Raw genomic sequence first — 27,627 nt, forward strand, 5'->3', positions numbered from 1 at the left:
ATTAGACGTTAGTCAAATACAGAAGCGACCTCTCTATCAGACACTTTAAAACAATGTTTTTAGTGAGAACTGTATTGTTTTATTCTAAATTCAGCCCTTGAAAAATTGTGCTAAGTTTTGCCTTATACCAAAAGTATTCAATTACTTTGCATTGTCATAGTTAGTTCAAAATAGACATGCATTTTATGTGCATATAATATATCTAAAATTGAGAATTCATAAAACATTTGAGATTTTTTGAAAGTTTAAAGGGGAATACTAATATAGATACAAGTATTTTCAGTTTAATTCTTGCTCTTTCTCTCCCCGCCCACCGCCCCCCCCCCCCCCCCCCGCCAGGTATTTTATGGAGGTACAGGAACATTGCCTCGTATTTGGTATAGAACTGTTATTGCAGTCTTCAACTGCATTGAAATTGGTGGTTTGTATTAGATACATATCCGGATGGGTCTGGAATTAATGCTGATCTCTCTCACTATATCCTCAGACTTCATATCAGTAATGAAGAAGCGACTATTTGATGTTCATTGGGAGATTCGAGACTCCACACTAGAGTTCTTTGGCCAACTGTGCTTCCAGTTTAAAGGTATAAGCAGTTTCACTAATGGGGCATATTTTCAGATAGAAGTAATATAAACCTAACAATAGTACACAACAATAAATGGTAGAGCAGCCAGTTAGCATAGCAGTCAAGTCCAAGGGGATGGTTGATGCAGTGATTGCTACTTGTATGACTAAGAAGGTCCTCTTGGTGAGATCCTTACACAATTGGAATCTGTCATCTGACTTCACATTTTACTGTAACCTGTAAGGATGATTGGAGATTAGTTACCTTGGTGCAATACACAATTCATTCATACACTTTCTTGATTATAAAGTTGAAGTGGTTACTGAAGTATCGCGGAATACACTGAAATGCTCGGACTTGTAATAAGTCAGAATGGACAAAACAATTGCTCGTACAGGTTGAAACTCCCTTATCCGGAACCACCCCTCGTCCGGAACCATTCCCGGCCACCGGGTGGCACATGTGCGGAACTCTGACATGAACAAATTGAAGTCCTTCCTCGCTGCCGACTCCCACAATCGCTGGCCTGACCCCGCGATCCACCGCCCCCGCCCCCCCCTCCCCCTCCCCCCATGATCTCTCTGCCGCACTCCCAGCCCCAAGCCAGCCAGCCCCTTGCTCAGTACCTGTACCATCCAATTTAACGTGACCACCCCTCGTCCGGCAAAATCCCTTATCCAGAACAGGATAAGGGAAGTTCAACCTGTACTCGGACTTATGTTATCAGTACTAAGATTTGCTCATTTGTATCAAATTTACTGTAATTAGATTTCAATGTTGGCTTGCTATATTTCTTTCAGAAATTGAGAGTTTCTGTCTGTTAATTGGTTCCTGTGGAATTTCTCCTCTTCTTTTGGAGCTGCTCTCGGACCCTGAAAGTTACGTTCGAGCAAGTGCCGTTACTGCACTGGGAAAGATGAACTACCTCTCTCATAACTGGCAAATGTTGCCAAATGAGAAGAGTGCCACAGCGATGAAGGTGGGTTCGTTTTTTTTAATGCATTTTATATCTGCCTTCATTTTTATAAGACATACAATTCCACTTCAGCTACTCTTTCTCTCCCACAATACCAAGAGGATTTGAAACCAAAACTATTTCAGCTTAGTGTAGCCATCAGTATACATGCAAAGCACTGAAATTGGCTTGCAATCCAATTTTAACCTATCTCTGAAGGACTTTGCCTCTGCTTTCTCTTACTGATCTTGCTGAGACTGAGAGCTCACTACATGAGAGATGGAAGGGATGAGCCTGCCTCGCTTTATTCCACAGTATAGTGGATTCATGCGCTGTACCTTTAGAATGAATTGTAATGTTGGCAATCCAGGAATTATCTGTATCATATACAGTCTCGTACAGCATATTTCACCTAGACCACAATACAGTAGATAGGTCTAATATGGCAGTTCCAATAGTTTACTCTCCACCTACTGATAAAAGATGGTTAATGATCTCTCCAAACCAGTTAATCGCCACCATCAAGTAATTAAGGAAAATTAGCTGTGAACACTTTTAAATTCTGTTTCTAGAACTGTCGCATAAATTGGAAAATAGATATTAAATGCAATTACCTTAAACCTAGAATTTGCTTTTGCAGTGACGCATTTAAAAAATATTCTACTACAAATGCATCCATATTTATTCATTTTTAACTTGCCACTTGGGGCTGGTTTCTAACGTTACCTTGTTTCTGAAGCTGAAACATTATAATTGCTTGCTTAGTATCTTCATCCTCTCTCTCCTCCAATACTCCCCTGAAAACAACAAACTGTGTTGAGTTATGAGTGATGATGGAAGCTAATTCTAGTCGAGCAAATGTGTTTTGCTGCAGAAACACAGCACAGACTGTGCTCCTTTGGTAGGCTAGTAATGATGAGTTTTTTTTAAAATTGATGCTATATATTTCAGTGGAAGGAATACTTGATGATAAGGCCTTTGTATAACATTATCTTAGAATATATTTGTTTTTAAAACCTACAATCAAAAGCTTTGCTTACCTGAATATTTTGAAACTAAAATATTGATATTTGTAGAGGTTTCCACATGCACCCCCACATGGTCTTCCAAACATTGGGTTGAAATCCTCAGTGAAGATGTCACGTGGACTATATTAAACAATGTCAAGTGAAAGTAGTGGTTTTAGAAAACATACATTCATGAGACTAAAAAAAAACAGTAGGACAAGTAAAGGTGATCAGTCAGCAGAGCCATAGCTGCATTAGTAATACCCGCCCTCCTGGCTTAGAGACATGGACCATGTACAATAGACACCTCAAGTCGCTGGAGAAATATCACCAACGATGTCTCCGCAAGATCCTACAAATCCTCTGGGATGATAGGTGCACCAACATCAGCGTCCTCATCCAGGCTAACATCCTCAGCATTGAAGCAATGACCACACTTGTTCAGCTTCGCTGGGTAGGCCACACAGTTCGCATGCCAGACACGAGACTCCCAAAGCAAGTGTTCTACGCGGAGCTCCTTCACGGCAAACGAGCCAAAGGTGGGCAGCGGAAACGTTACAAGGACACCCTCAAAGCCTCCCTGATAAAGTGTGACACCCCCACCGGCACCTGGGAGTCCCTGGCCAAAGACTGCCCTAAGTGGAGAAAGTGCATCCGGGAGGGTACTGAGTACCTCGAGTCTCAATGCCAAGCACAGGCAGCGGAAAGAGTGTGCGGCAAACCAGTCCCACCCATTCCTTCCCTCAGCGACTATCTGTCCCACCTGTGACAGAGTCTGTGGCTCTCGTATTGGACTATTCAGCCACCAAAGAACTCACTTCAGGAGTGGAAGCAAGTCTTCCTCGATTCTGAGGGACTGCCTATGATGATAGCTGCATTATGTTGGAAGAAGTTGCCCTTCCTGTGATGGATGCTGAGTTTATTATTTTCTGAACTTCAGTGTAATGGAGGTGTTTTATGCAACCTTTTTCCTGTAAAAGCTTAACCAATTGCATTAAAATAGGTATTCTCCTTGGGTCGTGTGTGTTCTGTAAAACATTTAGAAACTGCTACTTTAGAGCTTTAATAATTTCTTGTTTGAACTTTGCACAGCTTTAAAGGTGCTAGACTGGAGAAATGTAGTGCATTGGTAGCCAAAAACCTGTACAGGCTTACGACCATGTGAATATATGGGCCTAGTTACTCTGCTTTAGCCGAATTGGGACATCTTCCCAACATAAAGATGCACTGCTTACCCCAGCTGATTTTCCTGTTTCATGGACATTTTTTGGGTGGCTTTCTGGTCTTGACCAGAGGGCTCACATGGTGTTGGGGGCCAGAGATTAGCTGAGGAATACCTCGGATTTTGAATTTTTATTAATTTTTGCACCTGTGCAGTCGATCACTTTGTTCAGTTCCATAGGTTTTTAGGGGTATTTAAAATGGATTGAGTGCCACCCATACCAATGCCAGATGCAACCCTAGCATCCAGTAATGATGTGGGAGATATGATGGGAATTACTTTGCATGACTTATTTCAGTCCTCTGTTTCATTCAACCTATTTCAATATGCCCCATCACTTTACTAATAAATAATAACTTTTATTTATATAGCGCCTTTAACGTAGTAAAATGTCCCAAGGCGCTTCACAATAGTGTTACAGACAAACAGATAAATTTGACACCGAGTCACAGAAGAAATTAAGGCAGATGATCAAAACCTTGTTTAAAGAGGTAGGTTTTAAGGAGCGTCTTAAAGGACGAAAGAGAGCTAGAAATGCGGAGAGGTTTAGGGAGGAGTTCCAGAGCTTAAGGCATGGTCGCCAATAGTTGAACAGTTATAATGAGGGACGTTCAAGAGGCCAGAATTTGAGGACACGCACCTTGTGGGGTTGTGAGACTGAAAAAGATTAGAGATAGGGAGGGGCAAGGCCATGGAGTGATTTGTAAACAAGGGTGAGAACTTTGAAATCGAGGCGTTGTTTAACTGGGAGCCAATTAGGTCAGAAAGCACAAGGGTGTTGGGTGATCTTGACTTGGTGCGGGTTAAGACACGGGCTGCCGAGTTGGATGACCTCATGTTTACGTAGTGTGGAATGTGGGAGGCCGGCCAGGAGTGAGTTGCAGTAGTCAAGTCTACAGGTAACAAAGGCATGAATGAGGGTTTCAGCAGCGGAAGAGCTGAGGCAGGGGCAGAGGCGGGCAATGTTATGGAGGTGGAAAAAGGCTGTTTTAGTTATGCCGTGGATATGTGGCTGGAAACTCATTTCAGGGTCAAATATGACACCTAGGTTGCAAACAGTCTTGTTCACCCTCAGATTGATGCTAAGGAGAGGGATGGAGTTAGTGGTTAGGGAACGTAGTTTGTGGCGGGGACCAAAGATAATGGCTTCGGTCTTCCCAATTGGAGAAAATTTCTGCTCAACCAGTACTGGACATCGAACAAACAATCTGACAATTTAGAGATCAAGCAGGGGTCGACAGAAGTGGTGGAGAGATAGAGCTGGGTGTCGTCAGCGTAAGTGTGGAAACTGACACTGTTTTTGGATGATATCGCCAGGGGGCAGCATAGAGATGAGAGATAAGAAGGGACCAAGGACAGATCCTTGGGGGAAACCAGAGGTAACGATGCGGCAGTGGGAAGAGAAGCCATTGCTGGAGATTTTCTGGTTACGATTAGATGGATAAGAATGGAACCAGGCGAGTGCAGTCCCACCCAGCTAGACATTGGTGGAGAGGCGTTGGAGGAGGATGGAGTGGTCAACTGTGTCAAAGGCTGCAAACAGGTCCAGAAAAATGAGGAGGGATAGTTTACCTTTGTCACATTTAGGAGGGATATAAACCACATACTTTAGAAAATACAGTTGGAGCCAGTATGTTTTACTTTGAAGTATTATAAGTATTCATAAAATAAAAATGAAGTATAAATAAAAGTTGTATTCACTTATAAATAATAAATCAATTGAATTAGATACAGGCCATTTGCATCCTGGAGTACTTTTAAGTTAGATGTTTGCATGAAGGGGTTTACTTCTCATTTATACAATTCCAAATATTGTGTTGATGCTTGGCACAGGGAACTTTAAGAACAAATAAATAAATGTAATCAATTATATTCTCACAGTCTATATTTTGCCTTCTAGGGAAATATTCTCTCCTCTTTGATGGACATTTTGAACCAGGATACGGAGGGCTTTCCCAGGAGGGCTGTGGTTAAAGTGTTTTCTGATTGGCTGAAAAATAGCCACATGCTCAGTTCATGTGAATTGGAGAATTTGGTCCCTGTGATTTTAAAGATAGGAAGCTATGATTTGGATTGGGAGGTCAAAGTTCATACTCTGGAACTGGCAGAAGTTTTCATCGATCAGTTAACATCCAACTTATCCACAAGTCCATATGCAGTTGTGTTGTCAAATAACACACGTTCTGCACAAGTGAAGGTCTTTCTGCAGAAGCTCTGTGATGTTGGAATCTTTAATACCTTATTCCATGCTTTGTGGGACTGTGATAGACCAGTGGCTCAGAAAGCATGCGAGATACTTCTGAAAATAAAAAAGATTGCTTCAAGCGAAGACAACATAGAAATTCACAACAAATCAGATAAACACAAACCAAACAGAGAAAGTTTCAGTAATTGGCTTTCCCACAATAACTTGAATTTGCAAAATGTGAATGACACCATAGAGGTTATGATAGCACTAGACTTGGAACTCCAACACCAACAGCTCGAACGTAGCAGCGATCACATTGAGAGCAGTCTCCGATCTCTGCTACAAGATATACTGGCAGCAGCCGAAAACGCCGACGACAGTGGTGCAGACTGTTACTAATGTTTGTTGTCGTGGGCTATGTCGTTGTCTTTAAATGGAAGTGGATGATGCCCACAAAACATTTGTACAAACAAAGCTTTATTATAATGAAAGTGAAATCAGGACAAGAACCTGACTATTCGTGTTTAGTCAATCGAAATTAAATAGACACCTTTTTCTAACCTTCTCTGTGGTGGTTGTAATATTTAATTTTTTTGCCTGAAATACACATGGCCAAATACACTAGTGTGTTTTATCTGTCTGTGCAAGATAGCACTAGACTTGGAACTTCAACACCAACAGCTCGAACGTAGCAGTGGGCTAGAGTTTCGACTTTGGGCGGAATCGGCAATCTGTGTCAAATTGTGCTCGAAATTTCACCACAGTAGTTTTCCGAAGTGAAGTCACGGTTCAAGTTTCCACTTAAACTCATTTGTTTAATCACAAAGGTAAAATCTTCCATGAACCAGCATAATCAGGCAGCACTTTAGAATGTAATTGTTTTTTTATCCTTGATGTATTTAAGAGTAGTAACCTGGTACAATGTAATTAATACAGCCGGCAATTGTATCATTAAAAAAGTAAGCATTTTAATAAGAATGTCCAGTCCACAACCTGTGAGTAACCTGATTTTAAATAACGAAAAATGACTTTTTTTAAAAAAACTATACAGATCCATTTACTAATTTCACTAGTCCGTTCCTTGGTAAATTAAATATTTTTTTTATATTTAAAAGCTTTTTTTAAAAAGTTGCCTACTTGTGCCTTTGACTTTTTTTTTATAAAGCTTCATTTGAAGAGCCTCCTCGAAAGGTTGCAAACGGGCACAATTGGCAGCAACTCGCCATACTCGTTAATTTGATCGGGGCGTGGCCAGTCTTGTGGATGGTGCCGGCTTCCAGTGCAATGTCTTTTCAATTAACGTAAAAGATCGTGGACATTCGATTTGCGCTGGATGTAACTTGCGCTTGAAATTCCTCGATCTTTTATGCTGGTTTGGCCAATATCAGCTGAACTGCACTAGTAAAGCCAGGGCAACATAGCGGAAACTCTACCTCGGTGTTTATGGGCTCAATTTTGGCCAGGAGTTGCTCCATTTTTGTTTGAAGTAACTTGGTTTTTCTGACGTAACTTAAAAATCCCCATTTTCCAAAATCAATTTGCACCAGTGTAACTGAGTTAGTTACGATTTTTTTAGTTTCGTTTTTTTTTCTCAAAAGGGGGCGGTACCAGCCACCTACACCATTTCTGCCCATTGAGGCAACTTTGGCCAGCTAATAGTTACTCCAAATCTACTTAGGCCACTTCAGAAAACCCTTGCGGAGAGTTAAAGAAATCGGCTCAGGTAGGTACATCGGAGGCCATTCGCCCTGGGATAGGGGCGGGAAGCAGAGAGGACCTGCACCTAAAGCACCAAGCGTTACAAACCACCAAACCTTGGAAACAAAAACTTCTAAGAATTCAATAACAAATTTTTAAAAATTGAAGTAATTCCTACCTTCAGCGTAAAACTCGGCCTGGGAAGGCAGCAGGCCGGCCGGTGCGGGAGGCCACTCGGCCTGGGGCGGGCGGGCAGCAGAACTGATAGTGCTCCTGCCTGGATGATTTCTATCAGTTCTGCTGCCCGCCCGTCCCTAGCCGTGGCCGAGTGGCCCCTCGGTGGAATTTCTAAGATTAAAGTGATTAAAGCTTCAAATCGATGCATTTACCAAAGTAGGGTTAAGGCTTTTCAACGTGGGTATCGAAAGAAACATGCTACTTAAACTGACTGCATCACCTGTTAATGCACACACAACTCCCCAATAAGCAATGTAAGTCCATAAATAGGCATTTTCCAACCAAATGGAACTAAGCAGTCCGTGCAATTGTCGCTCCATACCCCTACTCACAACATTTGGCCGCATCGGGTCCCACACACCGACTGCAGCAAGATACGGAGATGCTGGGAGCAAGGAGCTACTGTGCATGTGCGGACACTCCACTGCACACGTGCAGACGTCCTGACATTGTTTTCGGCACAGGACGCTGGCTCCACCCCCGACTCGACTAGCCGCGCTGCGCAACCATAGGGAGGAGGCTGGACAGCGGCCAAAGTGAGAAGGACATTTTTCGCTTCACTTCTGATTGGAGAAAAGCGGCGCATCTCCGATAAGTGCGGCAAAAAATGGGCTGGGCCAAAATTGAGCCCTATATGTGGATCTGAAAACCACTTTAAAAGGTTTTACCATAACTGCATTGGCATTTTCCCGAACCGTATACAGGAAATGTCTTACATTTAAAAAAAAAACAATCTGAAATCCTGAAAATATTTACCTATTTTTCCATTCAGGCGCTCTCAAACCCCTGCTACATTCATTTGAGTGTCTCGCAGCCAAGGTAGGGATTCACTGTATTAATGCCGTGTGGCTTTAAAAAGTTCATCTACCACACTGGGATCAGAGCAGATCTTGTTACAGCTAATTCATTCATTTTTTGTTTCTCCAGACGGCACAGTTTTAAATTGAAAAGTTTTAAAATTAATCATAATTTTATTCAGGTATACATTATTTGTCAGATTTTTCTTTTGAAGTTCTGAAAAGTAATTGATCCCTTGATCTCTTAATAAAATTGTGTATTCTGCACCACAATTTGCATTTAGTGTCTGTGGGTTTGTGCCCATAAATTCCTAATCTTCCATAAAGGCCAGGCAAAGCATTAAATAGAGGCAGGTTACCTCCCTGGCGATGCAAGAGAAAATTTGAGACTGAATCAAGAGGATATATATATAGTACAGGGAAATCATGCATAGGGACATGTAGTGGGAACTGAAGTGATAAAAAGCAATACAGGACAGTTGGGGACATAGCAGGAAACATTCCAAAGCATGGAGAATGGGATCGAGGTGAAGCGGGGTAAAAGGTTCTATTCAGGGTCACACAGAACTGTAAGGTTACACACCAATAAACTTAAGCTGAATGGGCAGCCAGAGGATTGATGAAGTCTCTGTAAAGTGTATCTAGGTGCAGGCAGGAGCCAAAACAGTTAGCAGGAGTGTTGCCCTATATATGATCTAACCAGTTCAGTTCCTGACCTGAGAGTGCTTGATATTTCCACTTAGTGCAAAATATAAAATTTTCTGTGCCCCACAGTAAACTTTTTGAAAGGGAGTCTGATTACAGAATAAGCGTATCAGAAAAACTGGCCCATGTACATAACCGGTTTTATATTCGCCAACATCAACATTTTTTAGATTAAAATGTCATATATATTATTCACACTCATGTAGTTTCACAACTGCTTGAGATATATTGTATTCTAAATTAAACATCTGTTTCTAATTGCTCAATGGACATCTTAAAATGTTAGTTATGAGGTAATTGAAAACAGATTTATTTTTAAATTAAAAAAACGGATGCATGTCTCCATTTTGAATCTACTGCTTCAGCGCGATCTGATTCATTGCTAGCTCTGATTTCTACCACCTTTGTGGCTAAAATTCTGCTTTTAATGAAAAATGTGAGAATGCCTGTTCACCTCTTGTGACCCATCAATGAAATAACACTTTTGGAAATTTCACATTTCAAAGCTATGTGTTTCCACAACGTTATTGATGGGTTAGTAAAGGGAATTTCACCCTCGAGCCTGGCTGTATTTCAGTACTGTCACCACTCTGGTTGATCCAGCTTTGTTTCATCATTCTGATTTTTAAGGCTCACAAAAATGCCAGTGCTTTTTTATTCCCCCTGTGAATGGTAGATAAATTAATTTTCATCGAATGTGCCTAATCCTAGCATTTAAGATTTGATTTAAGAAGTTTGCTTGCCTACATAAAAAGTCACTGCACTTCAAAAGTAATCCATTACATGAAGTCTTTTGAGACATTTTGGTGTGAGAAGGTGCAAGTATTTTTGAAAGAAGTGGGACTAGCTATTTGAATTCCAGGTACAGATGCAAACTGCATTGAAAATTGGCAGAAATCCTAGCCACAATAAATGAAATAGATTGGCTGTAACAATGCTCAAAATGATTGCCTGTGTTGTGTCCAGGAGTCAAAAGCAAAGGTAATAACACTGCATTTTCCAATAGTCCCTGTTGGCTCCAACTCATAGAAACATAGACAGTAGGTGCGGGAGCAGGCCATTCGGTCCTTTGAGCCTGCACCACCATTCAATATGATCATGGCTGATCGTACAACTTCAGTACCCCATTCCTGCTTTCTCTCCATACCCCTTGATCCTTTTATCCGTAAGGGCCATATCTAACTCCCTTTTGAATATATCTAACGAACTGGCCTCAACAACTTTGTGGTAGAGAATTCCACAGATTCACAATTCTCTGAAGAAGTTTCTCCTCATGGTCCTAAATGGCTTACCCCTTATCCTAAGACTGTGACCCCTAGTTCTGGACTTCCCTAACATCGGGAATATTCTTCCTGCATCTAACCTGTCCAATCCCATCAGAATTTTATATGTTGGACACATGTCGGCATTGTAGACTCTTCATGCCAACAAATCTAGTATGTGAACCAGGACTGGACTGGTATTTGCATCCTTGTTAATGGTGAGGGTTGAGGACATCACTGAAGAGCAGCCTGGAAAGAGTTAATGAACCTGATCATATGAGAGAGCTGAATTAACACAAACAATACTAAGCCAGAGCAATACACATTTCAGCTGCATATGGTGTTACTCTCCCCTCGAAGAATTTTTTGATTCAAGTAATTCCTGAGTGTCAATGCCCTTACTGATATAACTTAAACAAAAACATTACTGTGTCATGATTCTTTTCAAGTGTTTATTTTTCCAAGTGGTTTTAGATATGAGACACTCTTCATATGGCATAACCGTATATATGTTTAAGCAAAATGTGATCTGGATAGCATTAACCTATGCAATTTCTGAATGGTATTTATATGTAGTAATAGCACTCGTAGAAATTCATTAGATCATTGGAGCTAAGCCACTTACTTTTTAGTAGTCATTTGTAAAACACAATGTATTAGTGTTTAGAAGCCAAATGACGATTTATTAACGAAAGTGGTTGCCAGTTCGTCACCTGATGAAGAAAATCCTAGGGACTGATGTATTTTATCAACGTAAGATGGCACATCTGTTCCTTTTCACATTTTTAGTATAATCCAGTCTGAGGTTTTTATTACTTTCAATCATGGTATAAGGTTACACTTGACCACTGTTAAGGCATTCCAACTGAAGAAAAGGGTATATCTGAAGTAGTTGATTTAATTGGAGCCATGGAAATGAATAGGAGCACTCCACCTCCCAAAGAAACACATTGCCTGTATCAAATTTGCTCTTAATGAGAACTTGTTCTAACAACGAATTCCCCAAGATAATTGTGTATTTTTTTATGCTTATAGTAATGGATTCCTCGCTGAGATCCATTACTCAAAAGTTCAAAATCCTGAAATTTTAATTTTAAGTAATATATTTCTTGATTACGTAAGTATTTTATTATTTTGTGGCAAGTAAATTAATACGGCATACAGAAGAGGGAACGTACAGTGTCGTGCTGCAGGACTTGGGTTCATGCCCAAAGTCTCCAGCGACGCAGAATTTCTGATATCAGCTGTTTTTCCGCAGTGAGGGATGCAGCAGAGGCGGTCACATTGGCAAAGGGCGAGAAACTTGTCCTCAATAGCGTGAGGTGACTGAAGAACAGGATAATGGAGAAATTACCTTAAGCGGGGAGACTCTTACTAATATGTTTTTTAAAGATTTTTTAACCCATTCCTGAACGGAGCTGCTATTTACCTCTCTCAAATATGCCTAACTCACAGGAGTGCAAGTCCTCTTGAGCACTAGCGCAAAACAATGATCACGAACCAAAAGCCCGTTTTACACTCTGCCCGATTTCCTTTTCCATGTTGGACAGTGTGTACAATCAGTCGTTGATTTGGTATCTCACATTTTTTGCTACAGCCCAAGAGGAATTTTACCCCCAGACATCCCAGCATCTCGAATCTTTTCTTCATAGAAACATAGAAAATAGGTGCAGGAGTAAGCCATTCGGCCCTTCTAGCCTGCACCGCCATTCAATGAGTTCATGGCTGAACATGCAACTTCAGTACCCCATTCCTGCTTTCTCGCCATACCCCTTGATCCCCCTAGTAGTAAGGACTTCATCTAACTCCTTTTTGAATATATTTAGTGAATTGGCCTCAACAACTTTCTGTGGTAGAGAATTCAACAGGTTCACCACTCTCTGGGTGAAGAAGTTTCTCCTCATCTCGGTCCTAAATGGCTTACCCCTTATCCTTAGACTGTGATCCCTGTATTCAATAGACTGTTTTTTTCTCCAAGAAGAACAGGGGAGTTATCCTTGGTGGCCTGGCCAAAATTTATCCCTCAATCAACATAATGACCAGATAATCTGTTTTTGTTATTACATTGCTGTTTTTGGGAGCTTGCTCGTGTGCAAATTGACTGCTGAGTTTCCCATATTACAACAGTGACTACATTCCAAAAAGTACTTCATTGGCTGTAAAGGGCTTTGTGACGTCAGGTGGTCTTTCTATTGACAGTTTTACAAAGAGGGTCAGAAGTCAGGAAGCCAACTTGCTGCCGGTTGCAACCACTATCACCCTGAAACTTGCAAACACGAGCCTGGTCATCCACAAAGTTATTGTGGCCGATTGCATTGATATAATGGCTTTGACTGAAACTTGGCTCATGTGGCAGCACCTTGTCACTTACTGAAGCTACCCCGCCTGCCTAAACCACTTCCAACCCCTCACCACCCACTTCCCCCGACTCCCCTTGCTTTTGACCACCCTTGGAAAATAATCCTCCCGTCACCACATTATTTACAACTGGACTTGCAAACTGCCAACTGCCTAGCCTTGGGCCACAATACTTTGGCAGTTGTTGAGCTGGTCAACCCATCGTTCGCCTCCACTTTTGGTGCCCTTGTCCCCAGTAAAACCTTTCCTCTCTGCCCTACTGATCATTCTTTCTGGTTTTGCCCCCATCTTTGCTCCCTCATGTCCCAGGGGCACAAATTTCAGCGTCTCTGGTACACAGGTCATCCACCATCACATCTGCTGAACCACATCAAGTGCTATTGGGTTTCATAAACTCTGCCAAAATTACCCCATCATCCTGGAGAACAAAGATTAACCCTGCTTTCTTTTCTTCACCACTAGCTGTCTCCTTAAACCCCTCTCTCCTTCCATTCCACCATCAGCTCTAACAAAAAAAAAGTGGAACATGGACTTTGTTGTCATTGATTGAGACCATCTCTTCAACTGCTGCTGCTGCTACTTCCACCCCTCTTTTCCCTTGCCCATGAAGCCAACATTTCCCAGGCTGCCCCTAGCCCTGAAGCCATGTCGCGCTCTCTAATATCTCTCCCTGTTCCCCCTCATTCCCCCTCTGAACATAATGTCCATGAGACCCACTTGCTGCTCCCTTTGAACCCATTTCCACTAAATTAAATCGCTCCAATTTAAAATGTGCATGATTGTCTTTAAATCCCTTCATGGCCCCACCCTCCCAATCTCTAACCTCCTCCAGCCCTACGCCACCACCATCTGCCCCCACATCGCTCCGTTCCTTTATCTCTGACCGCTTGTGCATCCCCTCTGCTTTGCCCCAGCATTTGCAGCTATGCCTTCAGCTGTCTCAGTCCCATGATACCTCCATAAGCCTATCCACCTACCCACTTCCCTCTCCACCTTTAAGACCATCCTTAAAAGCTAGCTCCGATCAAGCTTTTGCTCACACTACTTTCCCCTTCTTTGGCTCGTTGTCAATTGTTTTCTGATTTTGCCTCTGAAGTACGTTGGGATGTTTTTATCTGCTTTTAAAGGTGCTATATGTGTCCAGACTACCAAACAGTAGTAGTGAGGTTGGGGACAGCATCAAACAAGAAATTAGGGATACGTGCAATAAAGGTACAGTGGTTATCATGAACGACTTTAATCTACATATAGATTGGGCTAACCAAACTGGTAGCAATACGGTGGAGGAGGATTTCCTGGAGTGTATAGGGATGGTTTTCTCGACCAATATGTCGAGGAACCAACTAGAGGGCTGACCATCCTAGAATGGGTGATGTGTAATGTGAAAGGACTAATTAGCAATCTTGTTGGGCGAGGCCCCTTGGGGAAGAGTGACCATAATATGGTAGAATTCTTTACTAAGATGGAGAGTGACACAGTTAATTCAGAGACTAGAATCCTGAACTTAAGGAAAGGTAACTTCGATGGTATGAGACGTGAATTGGCTAGAATCAACTGGTGAATGATACTTGAAGGGTTGACGGTGGATAGGTAATGGCAGACATTTAAAGATCACATGGATGAACTTCAACAATTGTACATCCCTGTCTGGAGTAAAAATAAAATGGGGAAGGTGGCTCAACCGTGGCTAACAAGGGAAATTAGGGATAGTGTTAAATCCAAGGAAGAGGCATATAAATTGGCCAGAAAAAGCAGCAAACCTGAGGACTGGGAGAAATTTAGAATTCAGCAGAGGAGGACAAAGGGTTTAATTAGGAGGGGGGAAAATAGAGTACGAGAGGAAGCTTGCTGGGAACATAAAAACTGACTGCAAAAGCTTCTATAGATATGTGAAGAGAAAAAGATTAGTGAAGACAAATGTTGGTCCCTTGCAGTCAGAATCAGGTGAATTTATAATGGGGAACAAAGAAATGGCAGACCAATTGAACAAATACTTTGGTTCTGTCTTCACGAAGGAAGACACAAACAACCTTCCAGAAATACTAGGGGACCGAGGATCTAGTAAGAAGGAAGAACTGAAGAAAATCCTTATTAGTAAGGAAATTGTGTTAGGGAAATTGATGGGATTGAAGGCCGATAAATCCCCGGGGCCTGGTAGTCCTGCATCCCAGAATACTTAAGGAAGTGGCCCTAGAAATAGTGGATGCACTGGTGATCATTTTCCAACAGTCTATTGACTCTGGATTAGTCCCCATGGACTGGAGGGTAGCTAATGTAACACCACTTTTTAAAAAAGGAGGGAGAGAGAAATCGGGGAATTATAGACCAGTTAGCCTGACATCGGTAGTAGGGAAAATGTTGGAATCAATTATTAAAGATGAAATAGCAGCACATTTGGAAAGCAGTGACAGGATTGGTCCAAGTCAGCATGGATTTATGAAAGGGCAATCATGCTTGACAAATCCTCTGGAATTTTTTGAAGATGTAACGAGTAGAGTGGACAAGGGAGAACCAGTGGATGTGGTGTATTTGGACTTGCAAAAGGCTTTTGACAAGGTCCCACACAAGAGATTAGTGTGCAAAATTAAAGCACATGGTTTTGGGGTACTGTATTGATGTGGATAGAGAACTGGTTGGCAGACAGGAAGCAGTGAGTCAGGATAAACGGGTCCTTTTCAGAATGGCAGGCAGTGACTAGTGGGGTGCCGCAGGGTTCAGTGCTGGGACCCCAGCTATTTACAATATACATCAATGATTTAGATGAAGGAATTGAGTGTAATATCTCCAAGTTTGCAGATGACACTAAGCTGGGTGACAGTGTGACCTGTGAGAAGGATGCTAAGAGGCTGCAGGGTGACTTGGACAGGTTAGGTGAGTGGGCAAATGCAGTATAACGTTGATAAATGTGAGGTTATCCACTTTGGTGGCAAAAACAGGAAGGCAGAATATTATCTGAATGGCGACAGATTAGGAAAAAGGGGAGGTGCAATGAGTACATCAGTCATTGAAAGTTGGCATGCAGGTACAGCAGGCGGTGAAGAAGGCAAATGGCATGTTGGCCTTCATAGCTGGAGGATTTGAGTATAGGAGCAGGGAGGTCTTACTGCAGTTGTAGAGGGCCTTGGTGAGGCCTCACCTGGAATATTGTGTTCAGTTTTCTGAGGAAGAACATTCTTGCGATTGAGCGAGTTCAGCGAAGGTTCACCAGACTCATTCCCAGGATGGCAGGACTGACCTATGAGGAGAGACTGAATTGACTGGGCCTGTATTCACTGGAGTTTAGAAGAATGAGAGGGGATCTCATAGAAATATATACAATTCTGACGGGATTGGACAGGTTAGAGGCAGGAAAAATGTTCCCGATACTGGGGAAGTCCAGAACCAGGGGTCACAGTCTAAGGATAAGGGGTAAGCCATTTAGAACTGAGATGAGGAGAAACTTCTTCACTCAGTGCTGTTAACCTGTGGAATTCTCTACTGCAGAAAGTTGTTGAGGCCAGTTCATTAGATATATTCAAGAGGGAGTTAGATATGGCCCTTATGGCTAAAGGAATCAAGGCGTATGGTGCGAAAGCAAGAAAGGGGTACTGAGGTGAATGATCAGCCATGATCTTAGTGAATGGTGGTGCAGGCTCAAGGGCCGAATGGCCTACTCCTGCACCTATTTTCTATGTTTCTGTATAAATGCTTGTTGCTGCTCTGGGCATTGGGCTAATAAAAGAGACAGACCTTTAAAAATGCTGATAAACAAAGTATTGTCCTGACACAACATGTGTTGTGCAAGCATAACAAAGTACACATCAAAAACATGACATTTATCCCATTGAAGCCCATATACCTCAATGTAACACTCTCCCAATCCCACACCCCTCATTGTAACACTCTCATAGCCCCACACTCCTCATTGTAACACTCTCATAGCCCCACACTCCTCATTGTAACACTCATAGCCCCACACCCCTCATTGTAACATTCTCATAATCCCACACTCCTCACTGTAAGACTCTGATATACACTACACCCCTCCCTGCAGCACTGATATATCCTACATCTCTCACTAACACTGATATATCTCACATCCTTTATTGTATCACTGATATACTTCAGAGCCCTCCATGTAACATTCTCTTATAACCTCACATCACTTACTGTAACATTCTGATATATCCCAGACCCCTTGCTGTAACACTCTGACATTCCCCACACCCCTCACTGTAACACTCTGATATCCCCCACACCCCTCGCTCTGATATTGATATACCCACACTCATCACTAACACTCTGATATACCACACACCCCTCACTTTGACACTCTGATATACCCCTCTCTGTAACATTGATATATCCCACATCCTTCATTGTATCACTGATATACTATGGAGTTTCTATTGTAACTCTCTGGTACGTGCCACACACTTCCACTGCTGAAAGTGTTCCTTAAGTAAGACAGTGCTTGGAGTCGTGCTCTCAACAATATGTTAGTGAGCAACATGATGTAACAATTCACAATAGAACACCAACTCATATTAGTCCTGTCATGTTTCAAATCTTGACAAGGTTCCAGAACACCACCATCCTAGAACATGTACACTGTTCATTTTTCTTTCACTAATAATATCAGAAAGTATTTTTAATACAGCATGGACAATTAATACACAAGATGCTTATTATAGATTTCTGTATGACTTATTATAAAGGTTTGTTTTAACAAACAGTAGTAGTACGAACCAAATATTTTCCAAGGCTAATGGGATGTGTTGCATTTCATGCAGTTGGCTTATCCAAGCACTGATGCTTCTCTTACTGTGCAAGTGGATGTTTACATCTTTTGAAAGGTATTCTGTACTATCTTGACATTAGTTTAAAAAAATAAGAGTTATTAGAAGGCGTTAACAAGGATTTAGCCACTGGTGGAACATACCGTGGAAGGAGAGCCCTGTTGGAATTTAACAGTGGTCAGTCGTCAACAAAGCAAAATTAACTTGTGTGGAATCTTGCCCCATTGACAATGAGGTGGGAGAGAATTCCAGCCTGATGTCTAACAGTTGCTATGAAACTATTTCCAATAGCCATCTCCCTTCATATAAACTCAAATAATATTCACAAACATCCCCTCAACCTTGCTATCCTCTGTGGTCTCTCCAATCCCGATCTCTATCACCAACAGTGTTTTCTCTGCCCATTTCCTCGACACCTTCATTCCCTTACTTTGATTAAGAAAGCGTTCAACAGCAGAGCTTGGTGTCATCTTGGACATCCTTGGCTGAGATTGGGAATTTGCGTCTCGCACGTATTAATTTATGCACTAATGCATTTATCACAGAGTGTCTGTGCTACATAAAAATAGCTGAACCGGTCGGCCATCATTGCTGTTTTTGTTGAGCTTATTGTGATACTGTTTTGCCAAATTTTTTAAGCAATGTAGCTTGAGGTGAATGGTAGACGTGGGCTCTATAGGGGTTTGTTATGGAAGGTTTAATAAAATCAAGGATGTTTTACATGGAAAAAAAAAAATGACCGTAAGCCACACAGATAAAACCACTGGGACATTTATAAATAGGAATTATTAAAAAAAAACAGAAAATTCAAATGGGCATCAATATTTTAAAAGTATATTTGGAGACACCTGTCCTGTGCATTGATTCGGACAATCGTGCCTGTGCTAGCTTTGAAAAATCCATCCAGTTAGTCCCACTTCCCCACTCTTTCCCCATAGACCTGCAACATTTTCCTCAATCACCCTTTCAGACAGTGCATTCCAGATCATAACTTGCTGCGTAAAAAATTAAAAAATTCTTCTCATCTCCCCTCTGGTCCTTTTGCCAATAATCTTAAATCTGTGTCCTCTGGTTACTGACTCACCAACCAGGGGAAACAATTTCTCTCTTTTTACTTTATCAAAACCTCTCATAGTTTTGACCGTCTATTAAATCTCTCCTTAACCTTCTCTGCTCTAAGGAGAACAATTCCAACTTCTCCAGTCTCTCCACATCACTGAAGCCCCTTATCCTGGTATCATCCTTCCTGCAGTGTGGTGATCAAAATTGGACACACAACTCTAGCTGAGGCCTAACCTGTGATTGTAAAAGTTAAACATAACTTTTTTAATACTCTTTGCCTCTATTTATAAAGCCAACAATCCCATATGCTTTTTTTAACAGCCTTTGCAACGTTTCCTGCCACCTTCAAATATTTGTGTACATATACCCCCAGGTTTCTCTGTCCCTGCACCCCCTTTAAAATTGTACCATTTAGTAAATATTGCCTCGCCTCATTCTTGTTACCAAAATACATCACTTCACACTTTTCTGCATTTAATTACATCTGCCATGTGTCTGTCCATTTCACCAGTCTGTCTCTGTCCTCCTGAAGTCTGCTGCTCTCCACTTTACTGTTTACTACATTTCCAAGTTTTGTGTCGTCTGCAAACTTTAATATTATGCCCCCATACCCAAATCCTCATTATTTTTTGTCATAAAGAGCAGTGGTCCGAATACTGACCCATGGGGACACCACTTTCCACTTCCTCCCATTTCCCACATTACAACAGTGACTACACTCCAAAAGTACTTCATTGGCTGTAAAGCACTTTGAGATATCCGGTGGCCGCGAAAAACGCTATAGGAATGCAAGTCTATCTTTCTTTCAGTCTGGATAAACTTCTGTTCACCAATACTACTTTCTCTGCTTTCTGTCTCTTGGAAATGAAATGGAAATGAAAATTGCTATACATGGGATGCCTGTCTGGTGCAAATAACACTTTTAGTCCTCTGCTGCAGTCACAATATTATATTAACATTTCCATATTGGCAGATATTCCATGGCAGCAGAGGTACAAAGAAGGGATGCAGAAAATCCATTACTTGATGATGAAGGGCTGCCCCGATTCTCTGCCATTACTGCAGAACATGTAGTGCCTGGGATCACACAGTTGGTTCAGGAACATGGTAAGGGACTACAAAAGATGGAAAAGAACTTGGAAGCATCTGGTAAGCAGTTCTTTTCGGTAATGCCAACACTACATGGTTTATTTTTGGGCTGATACTCCATCAATGCATCCACTATTTCTAGGGCCACTTCCTTAAGTAAGTACTCTGGGATGCTGAGGGAGTGCTGCACGGTCAGAGATGCCGTCTTTTGGATGAGATGTTAAAACAAGGCCCGGTCCACCCTCTCGGGAATGTGAAAGATCTCCTGCCACTTTTCAAACAAGAGCAGGGAAGTTCTCCCCAGTGTCCTGGCCAATAGTTATCCCTCAATCAACATCACTGAAATGGATTATCTGATTATTATCTCATTTCTGTTTGTGGCAACTTGCTGTGCAAATTGGCTGCCGCGTTTACCACATTACAGGTGACTACACTTCAAAAATATTTCACTGGTCGTAAAGCATTTTGGGATGCACTGAAGTTGTGAAAAGCACTATATAAATGCAAGTTTTTTCTTTCTTTTTTCCGAAATTCAGTTAGTTGAGAGTAGGGGTTAAAGGCACTGGCAAAAGGTGGGAAGTGGTGTTCTACAAGGATCCGTGCTGGGAGCACTGTTGTCTACCATTTATGATTTGGACTCCGGAATTGTAGTACAATTTCAAAATTTGCGCACATCAAATTGGTGGGGGCGGGGGGCGCATAGTTAATACAGCGGAGGACTGCTCTAAAATACAGTAAGACATTAATAAATACTGACCTGTTGGGACAAATGGCCTGTTTCTGTGCTGTAAATACAGGACTATGTAACAAAGACAATATTAAACTTTCATTTACAGAGATCTACATCATCTCTTTAATATGTAGTTACATAAGCAAAAGCAAACCAGCTATAAATTCCAGCTTTGGAGTGAGAAAAGTTTGCCAGCTTAGGTAAAGTAAATTGGAGGAGGGGGTGTTGCTTCCCACACTGCTAAAGTGTGTTGGACCAACCCAGAAGCAATAATAACTGAGGCATATGGTGTGAATGTAGGGATGGAGGAGTGGGGGCCAATTTAGATGGGGATATATTAGTGAAAATGTAAAAAAATGTAGGGTTCTTCTAAGGTTCTAGATAGACAGCTTGTTTAGATACTGTACAACTTATGATGGCTCCTGTGTTTGTCAGTAACACAATGACATCAGCTTCAGATACAAGATCTTTCTGAATTTTAATCCCATATACCTGATTTTTTAATTTCAACTGACAGTCATAATGTTTTTCTTATGGTTTTGTCTATGTATGTGCCTATCAAGATGGCGGTCTGAGGGAATCACTTTACGTTTTCCTTCATTTATGTCATCAGGTGGTCCTAGACACAACTTTAAGATGGTATGGTGCCCATTATTTCCCTCCGCTTTTAAGGTACAGGTGACAATGCAGACCTCATCAGGGAATGTTTGAATGATCCCATCACTGACACGTATGAGGATCCCAACGGTCCCTGTCTGTAGATCAGATTAATCGGTCGTGGAGAAATGAGGTGCAGGTTGGCTATTGTCCCACTGGTCAGTTTTAATGGGCACACAATGGTGTTCTCAGTAATTCATTGTTTCAGACTCTCTGCTCAATCAGTATGCGATTTCTGCTTCAAATATTCCACCATCTTTGCAGTCTATCTGAGAAAGAATGTTGAATTAGACTAAATGCAGTGATACTAAATATAAAAGTAATCTTGTGTTTTAGGTTGAGACTGATTTTTTTTTTAAACTCAGGACCTTTAACAACTGCCAATGCTCAGACTTTCAATTTGTATGAATTGGATTCAAGCCCAAATACGAGTGTTGAAAGTACAATATTCTAAGACAATCTATCATTCCGTTCTGTCAAAGACATTGATGGATGTGTGGGAGCATGGAACATGACATTAGTAGTCCTTGATCTCCATTTGAAGTCAGCAACCTATCATTGCATAATAAACCTATGAGCACGAGGGGTTAAATGATGCCGTAAATGTAGTCTTAGATCCCCTTTATTAGCAGATTATTATCAAGCATATGAAAATGTTGAAAATCATGAGAAAAACTGCTAATATATCATAATTGTGATACATTAGGAGATGCACAGAAAACGTGGGTGTCAGTGATTGACAAACTAGAAATCCTGCAGTTCCCGCTTCACTACAGCTGGGGAATCGTGTCATACATGAATAAAGTAAAGAACAGTCCAGAACTACGAAGGGCCCATCATCAGGTTGGTATGGTCTTTTCAGAGGATCATAGAAATTTTAGCACAGGATGTCATTTGGCCCATGTTGGCTGTGCCAATGATAGCTCTTTCTGGATGAATAAACTAAGGTGGGCCGAATGGCCTTCCTCACCCATAATTATATTGTGGTCGGTGGGAATAATATTTCACTCTTTACCATTTCACTCCCCTTCAAAATTTTGAATACTTCTATTTGACCCCACTTTACTTTCTCTGCCTCAGTGAATACAGGCCTAGTTATTCATGTCTGACAGACTGGGCTCCATGGGTGTTCAGGCTCCTCCGATCTCCAAGTGTGTGAGCAGCTTATTGACTGGATGGCAATGAGGCCAGACCATAAAAATTGGTTGGGTCCGTCGCCAGTGACCTCAGTCGGAGTTGCTACGCCTACTCATCATCACCATAGGCAGTCCCCCAAAATCGAGGAAGATTTGCATCCACTCTAAAAGTGAGTTCTTAGGTGACTGAACAGTCCAATACGGGAATTACAGTCTCTGTCGCAGGTGGGACAGACAGTGGTTGAAGGAAAGGGTGGGTAGTCTGGTTTGCCGCATGCTCCTTCCGCTGCCTGTGCTTGGTTTCTGCATGCTCTCGGCGACAAGACTCGGGATGCTCAGTGCCTTCCTGGCTGCTCTTCCTCCACTTAGGGCGGTCTTTGGCCAAGGATTCCCAGGTGTCGGTGGAGATGTTGCATTTTATCAAGGAGGCTTTGAGGGTGTCCTCGAAATGATTCCTCTGCCCACCTGGGGCTCGCTTGCCGTGTAGGAGTTCCAAGTCGAATGCTTGCTTTGGGAGTCTTGGGTCAGGCATGGTGAACAATGTGGCCCACCCAACAAAGCTGGTCGAGTGTGGTCAATGCTTTGATGCTGGGGATGTTGGCCTGATCGATGCCTACTGCCCGCCCGCTGTTGGCCAAAACCGAAAATCGGCCCCACCATTTCAAATTGTTCAGGACTAAATGACAATAAAATGTACCAGTGTGGAACAAGCCTCAAACTTTCAATTATGGAAGATGAGATATTGTTTTTGAGAAATGTAATGTGCACCTTCCTGATCTGTATGACTTAGTTTCACACTGAGTGGATAACTTAGTAGCTGGGCCCTTTCTGAAGTCAGAGTTCAGAAATGTTAATAGCATTAGCTACTCTCCTTTAGAGTTATAAATAGTCTTCAGGTGAAGTAATGTCTTGGCCCAGAAATTGCGGTCGGAGGCTTCTCGCGGGCGGATACCTACAACCGCAATAATTTCTACGAAAGTACCTGGTGGTCCCGGAGGTTTGGCAACTTGGTCCTGGGGCTCTACGCGAAGGCCTTCATAGAGGCCCACGTATCCCAGGATTGTATGGGTGTTGTACAGATCTCTGGGATCACGTGGGCCGGCCCAACCAACCAGAGTAGGGGGATGCCCGTCCCATACTTCTCGTAATTCCCTATGTATGGAGCTGCCATAAGTATGACTGGGAACACCCCCAAAAACACAGAAACACTGCAAATCAATGTTTAAAACACATTATCTATTTAAAATGAATTAAAATGCAATTTCATTAAATATTTTATACAAATATTTATTTTTTTTGAAAATGTTTTTAAATGCTTTAACAGGGCTAAAAATGGACAGGGTTAATGGACAGGGTTTTAAATATATAAATGAGTGATAACAATGTATTTTTCTATTTTTTTAAACTCTTCTGCTTTTGCCAGCATAAGAATTTGAAGGGTATTCGCTGGGCATGAGTTGGACAAATAGCCCAACTCTCAGCCCGCAGAGGCCCTTTTCCTTCGCTTGCGTCGATCTGACAGATCGCAAGTGCCGGGTTTAGGCACATGCGCTTCGCATACCTAAAGCTAGAATTTGCGGGGACCCCACGGGCGCCTGCGCACTTCATACACGTTTGTGAGGAGCGCGATTTCAGGCCCAAGATATTTTTGCCATCTTTAATTCGTTGAATAATGCTGAAGGAATCTACTGTCGAATGAATTTGATCAGCCATTACTTTGCATTGCAGGTGCAACCGTTGATTGTGAGAGAACATAACCGATTTTCCCAGAGCGTTACATTGTACAATGCTTACAAGGTGAATAGAAACAACATTCCTTTGTATCTGAGCTTGCTAGAATGTTTCAACCCAAACTCCAGCTGCAATCACACTTCAACCTTCTTAATGGCCCCCCAATCTGGGGTCAGCGGTGATGTGAAGGGCCCCAAAGTATGCTTCGCACGAGGATCTTGCTATCACTGTGTTGGTAACTTTCTGACATTAATTTCAAATCAATAGAGTATAGTGGGGAACCCCCTTTGTGCGAACTTCTGAGACGTCAACAAGCTGTCTGAGCAGCCAATCAGAATGCAGAATTCTCACAGACAGCGAACATGGAAGTGAGTGAGCTCTTAAAATACTAACTTTAAAAAAAGTGTTAGAGAGAGCAAAAGAAAGATCGGAGCTCTCTCATGGGGAAAGGCAAACCTGAAATAAAGAAATAAACACTTACATTTGTTAAAAAGTTGGCTGTCATCCCAACCGCAAATTCCGGGCCTATAATTCAGCACAGTTTTAGTATTATTAATAGGACATTGTACCAGGAAGGCTCCAGTGTAGTCCAAAAGGTTTTACACTGAATTAATAATCATTCCACAATTATTAGCTGTTCCGCAATTTCTTCTGGTTGTGTCAGAAAGTACATAAAGGCTTTAAAAGTTGGTGATGGCTGTTAAATAAGAACACAAAGCTGCCAGTGAGGTTTTAAAGTCGGGCCCCCACCGCACTGTACTACAGACTCTGAGGTCGATCGCTTCTTTCAATTTTTTGATTGAAAACATGAAAGACTAAATCACCAGTGTGTTATTAGTAAAACATTGAAGCATCTGCCTACACCTGGAAGTTTGAATGTAGTACATTAAGATAATGTGTTCTATGCTTTTAACCTTTCTGAGAATTATTGGCTATTAACTTGGGTCCGATATTCTTACAATTCTGAAATTGGGAGGCCAATTCTTTCCAAAACGAGCAGCCGAGCATTGATGTACATTTTCGATATAATGTAACTTTGTTAATTGCACTGCTGTTTCTTCATAGCAAAACACTAAAAACCAGAGGGGAAGATTTCTCTCGACTTCTCTTTGTAATAAAGTAACCATGGCGATTAATCGCCATGTTCAGTATGTCTAGCAAAATTGTAAAAACATTCGGAAACAACACGTTTACAGTATTGCTCGAGAAAGTCATCAAACGGGAAATCTTCCATCAAATCTGCACAAGTCTTTGGGCTGCAGATGCCTTTTGGTTTTTTGAAAAATGAAGCTTAGAGCACCCATGAAGTGAGTCCTGAACAACAACTTGTATTTATATAGCGCCTTTAACATAGTAAAATGTCCCAAGGGGCTTCACGAGTGTTACAAGTCAAATCATTTGACACCGAGCCACTTGAGAAATTAGGGCAGATGACCAAAAGCTTGATCAAAGAGAGAGGTTTTAAGGAGCGTCTTAAAGGAGGAAAGAGGTAAGAGAGACGGAGAGGTTTAGAGATGGAATTCCAGCGCTTACGGCCTCGGCAACAGAAGACACGGCCACCAATGGTTGAGCGATTATAATCAGGGAGGCTCAAGAGGGCAGAATTAGAGGAGCGCAGAGATCTCGGGGGATTGTGAGGCTGGAGGAGATTACAGAGATAGGGAGGGGTGAGGCCACGGAGGGATTTGAAAACAAGGATGAGAATTTTGAAATCGAAGCGTTGTTTAACTGGGAGTCAATGTAGGTCAGCGATGTGATGGGTGAGCGGGACTTGGTGCGAGTTAGGACACATTTCCGTATTCAAATGACATGCACAACGCAGGAGCTTGGGTGGGGAGACTGAGAAAGTAATAGATTAACAACTCTTCTTACTTGAATTGCATATGGTTAAAAGGTTGTCCAGTACTCATATCCAGAGCTCCCCCTGATGGCTTAGTTGCTAATTGCACTCTTCAGTGTCTCTCTCAGCCATATAGACAAGCAATGTTCTATCCAGACTCATCCCCAGACTACTTTGAGACAGTGGAGGTAGCAGTAGAGATACTGTAACTGACCTCCACGTGCCTGGGCTAGGGAAGGGGGAACATAAACCAGGGTTTCTTCTCCTCCTAGCTATCTGGTAAACCCTGTAAATATCAGGTCAGGGCTCGGCTGCTGTAGCTCCCAGAGTTGAGTAACCTGCCAGCGCCCAGTGTCTAGGCTCAGACATGAAGCACGGCCTTGGGTGAGATACCAGAGGGCAACTGGCACTCATGCAACTATAACCCTGCATGAGTCGATGCTATCGGCAGCAGGGCCGATTTAAGGGCCTGGGGCAAACTGATCCAAATGGGCCGATAGTTATGTTTGGTCATGTTGATTACAATACATATATGATTCTGAGTATGAAAACAGAGGCCAGTATATTCAACAATGAAAGCATATATTCTGTATCAAGCAGGTATATAATCTGGGTCTGGTAACATTTATGCAATACTAGATTCCTATACATATTTGCAAATTTCTCTCAATAACGTGAAATAAAACAGGCTAGTACATATTCTGTTCTGTATTTAGGTACATTAGTATATATAGGTACTTCTGTATACAGGTATAAACAAGTGAATCTATTTTCCTCGGTCCTGTTTTTCCTCCTGTCTATTCTATTCAGCCTATTTAGGAGGCCTTAGATTTTTTTTCCTACATTTATTTGGTGTGCCTATGTTCTTTGATGGGCCTGGGACTGCATCTCCATCCGCCCCGTGGTTAATCCATCCCGATTAGCAGAGAAGGGGAGAGATCAGAATGAGGTCAGCAAAATCCACATACCACGGTTGGAATATATTTGATCATTTCTTGACTGAGCAAAGGAGGGAAAAGTTAATGTTGTCTCCAACCCCTAATTATAGTTAAGCCTATAACGTAGGCTGACCTTGATGCACAATTGGCAGTGATTGAGAAATCTGGAGCTAGAAATGGCCAGCCTTTGGATGGGGCAAAGTAAGGACAGTGAGAAACTTTTGTGGACATTGAGAAACTGCTACCACTTGCATATTTCCCACTGTGCATTTTTTTTTTCTGGCAGGCCCTGAGCTCAGGAAGCCAGAAGCTTAATGGTATGCAGCTTCGGATCATTAATTCTGCTCTAGATGTGGCAAAGAGTGGCGGCGTTGAACTTGAGGGAGAAACGAAAAGTCGCTTCAATGATGTTCAGCTACAGCTTGCAAACCTCACTGAGATATTCAGGTGTGCAGAGAAGCAGTAAGCCGTTCAGCCAAGGGGCTGTGCACTGCATGGCATCCGTCCAATCCAAGCCTTTTGGACTGTGAGCCGCCAACTGCTAATTATTCTTGACATTTCTGTAGTTTAAGATGTTGATTCACACGGGGCTGTATCCAGGAATAGAGGAGTCAGAAGATGCAAACTGTTCTTGATAAATGATTTTGATATAATGACTTTATCATTGAG

General features: G+C 42.0%; 1 protein-coding gene across 2 annotated transcripts in view; it reads left to right on the forward strand.

Moving 5' to 3' along the window:
• Nucleotides 1-27,424, forward strand: part of brat1 (BRCA1-associated ATM activator 1) — a 49,197-nt gene extending 21,773 nt beyond the window's left edge. The window contains exons 11-20 of one of the 2 annotated variants that reach the window (XM_070901219.1): nt 488-586; nt 1,369-1,547; nt 5,653-5,973; nt 7,106-7,131; nt 11,915-11,944; nt 17,719-17,832; nt 19,811-19,986; nt 22,020-22,156; nt 24,178-24,246; nt 27,245-27,424. In XM_070901219.1, coding sequence (XP_070757320.1) covers nt 488-586; nt 1,369-1,547; nt 5,653-5,973; nt 7,106-7,131; nt 11,915-11,944; nt 17,719-17,832; nt 19,811-19,986; nt 22,020-22,156; nt 24,178-24,246; nt 27,245-27,424 — 1,331 coding nt within the window. Of the gene's footprint in view, nt 1-487; nt 587-1,368; nt 1,548-5,652; nt 6,502-7,105; nt 7,132-11,914; nt 11,945-17,718; nt 17,833-19,810; nt 19,987-22,019; nt 22,157-24,177; nt 24,247-27,244 lie in introns of those variants that run through there. The other variant, XM_070901218.1, reaches the window with a different exon arrangement.
• Nucleotides 27,425-27,627: the final 203 nt, after the last annotated feature.

This window comes from Pristiophorus japonicus, chromosome 15 (genome assembly GCF_044704955.1).
Source record: "Pristiophorus japonicus isolate sPriJap1 chromosome 15, sPriJap1.hap1, whole genome shotgun sequence".
Lineage (NCBI taxonomy): Eukaryota > Metazoa > Chordata > Chondrichthyes > Pristiophoridae > Pristiophorus > Pristiophorus japonicus.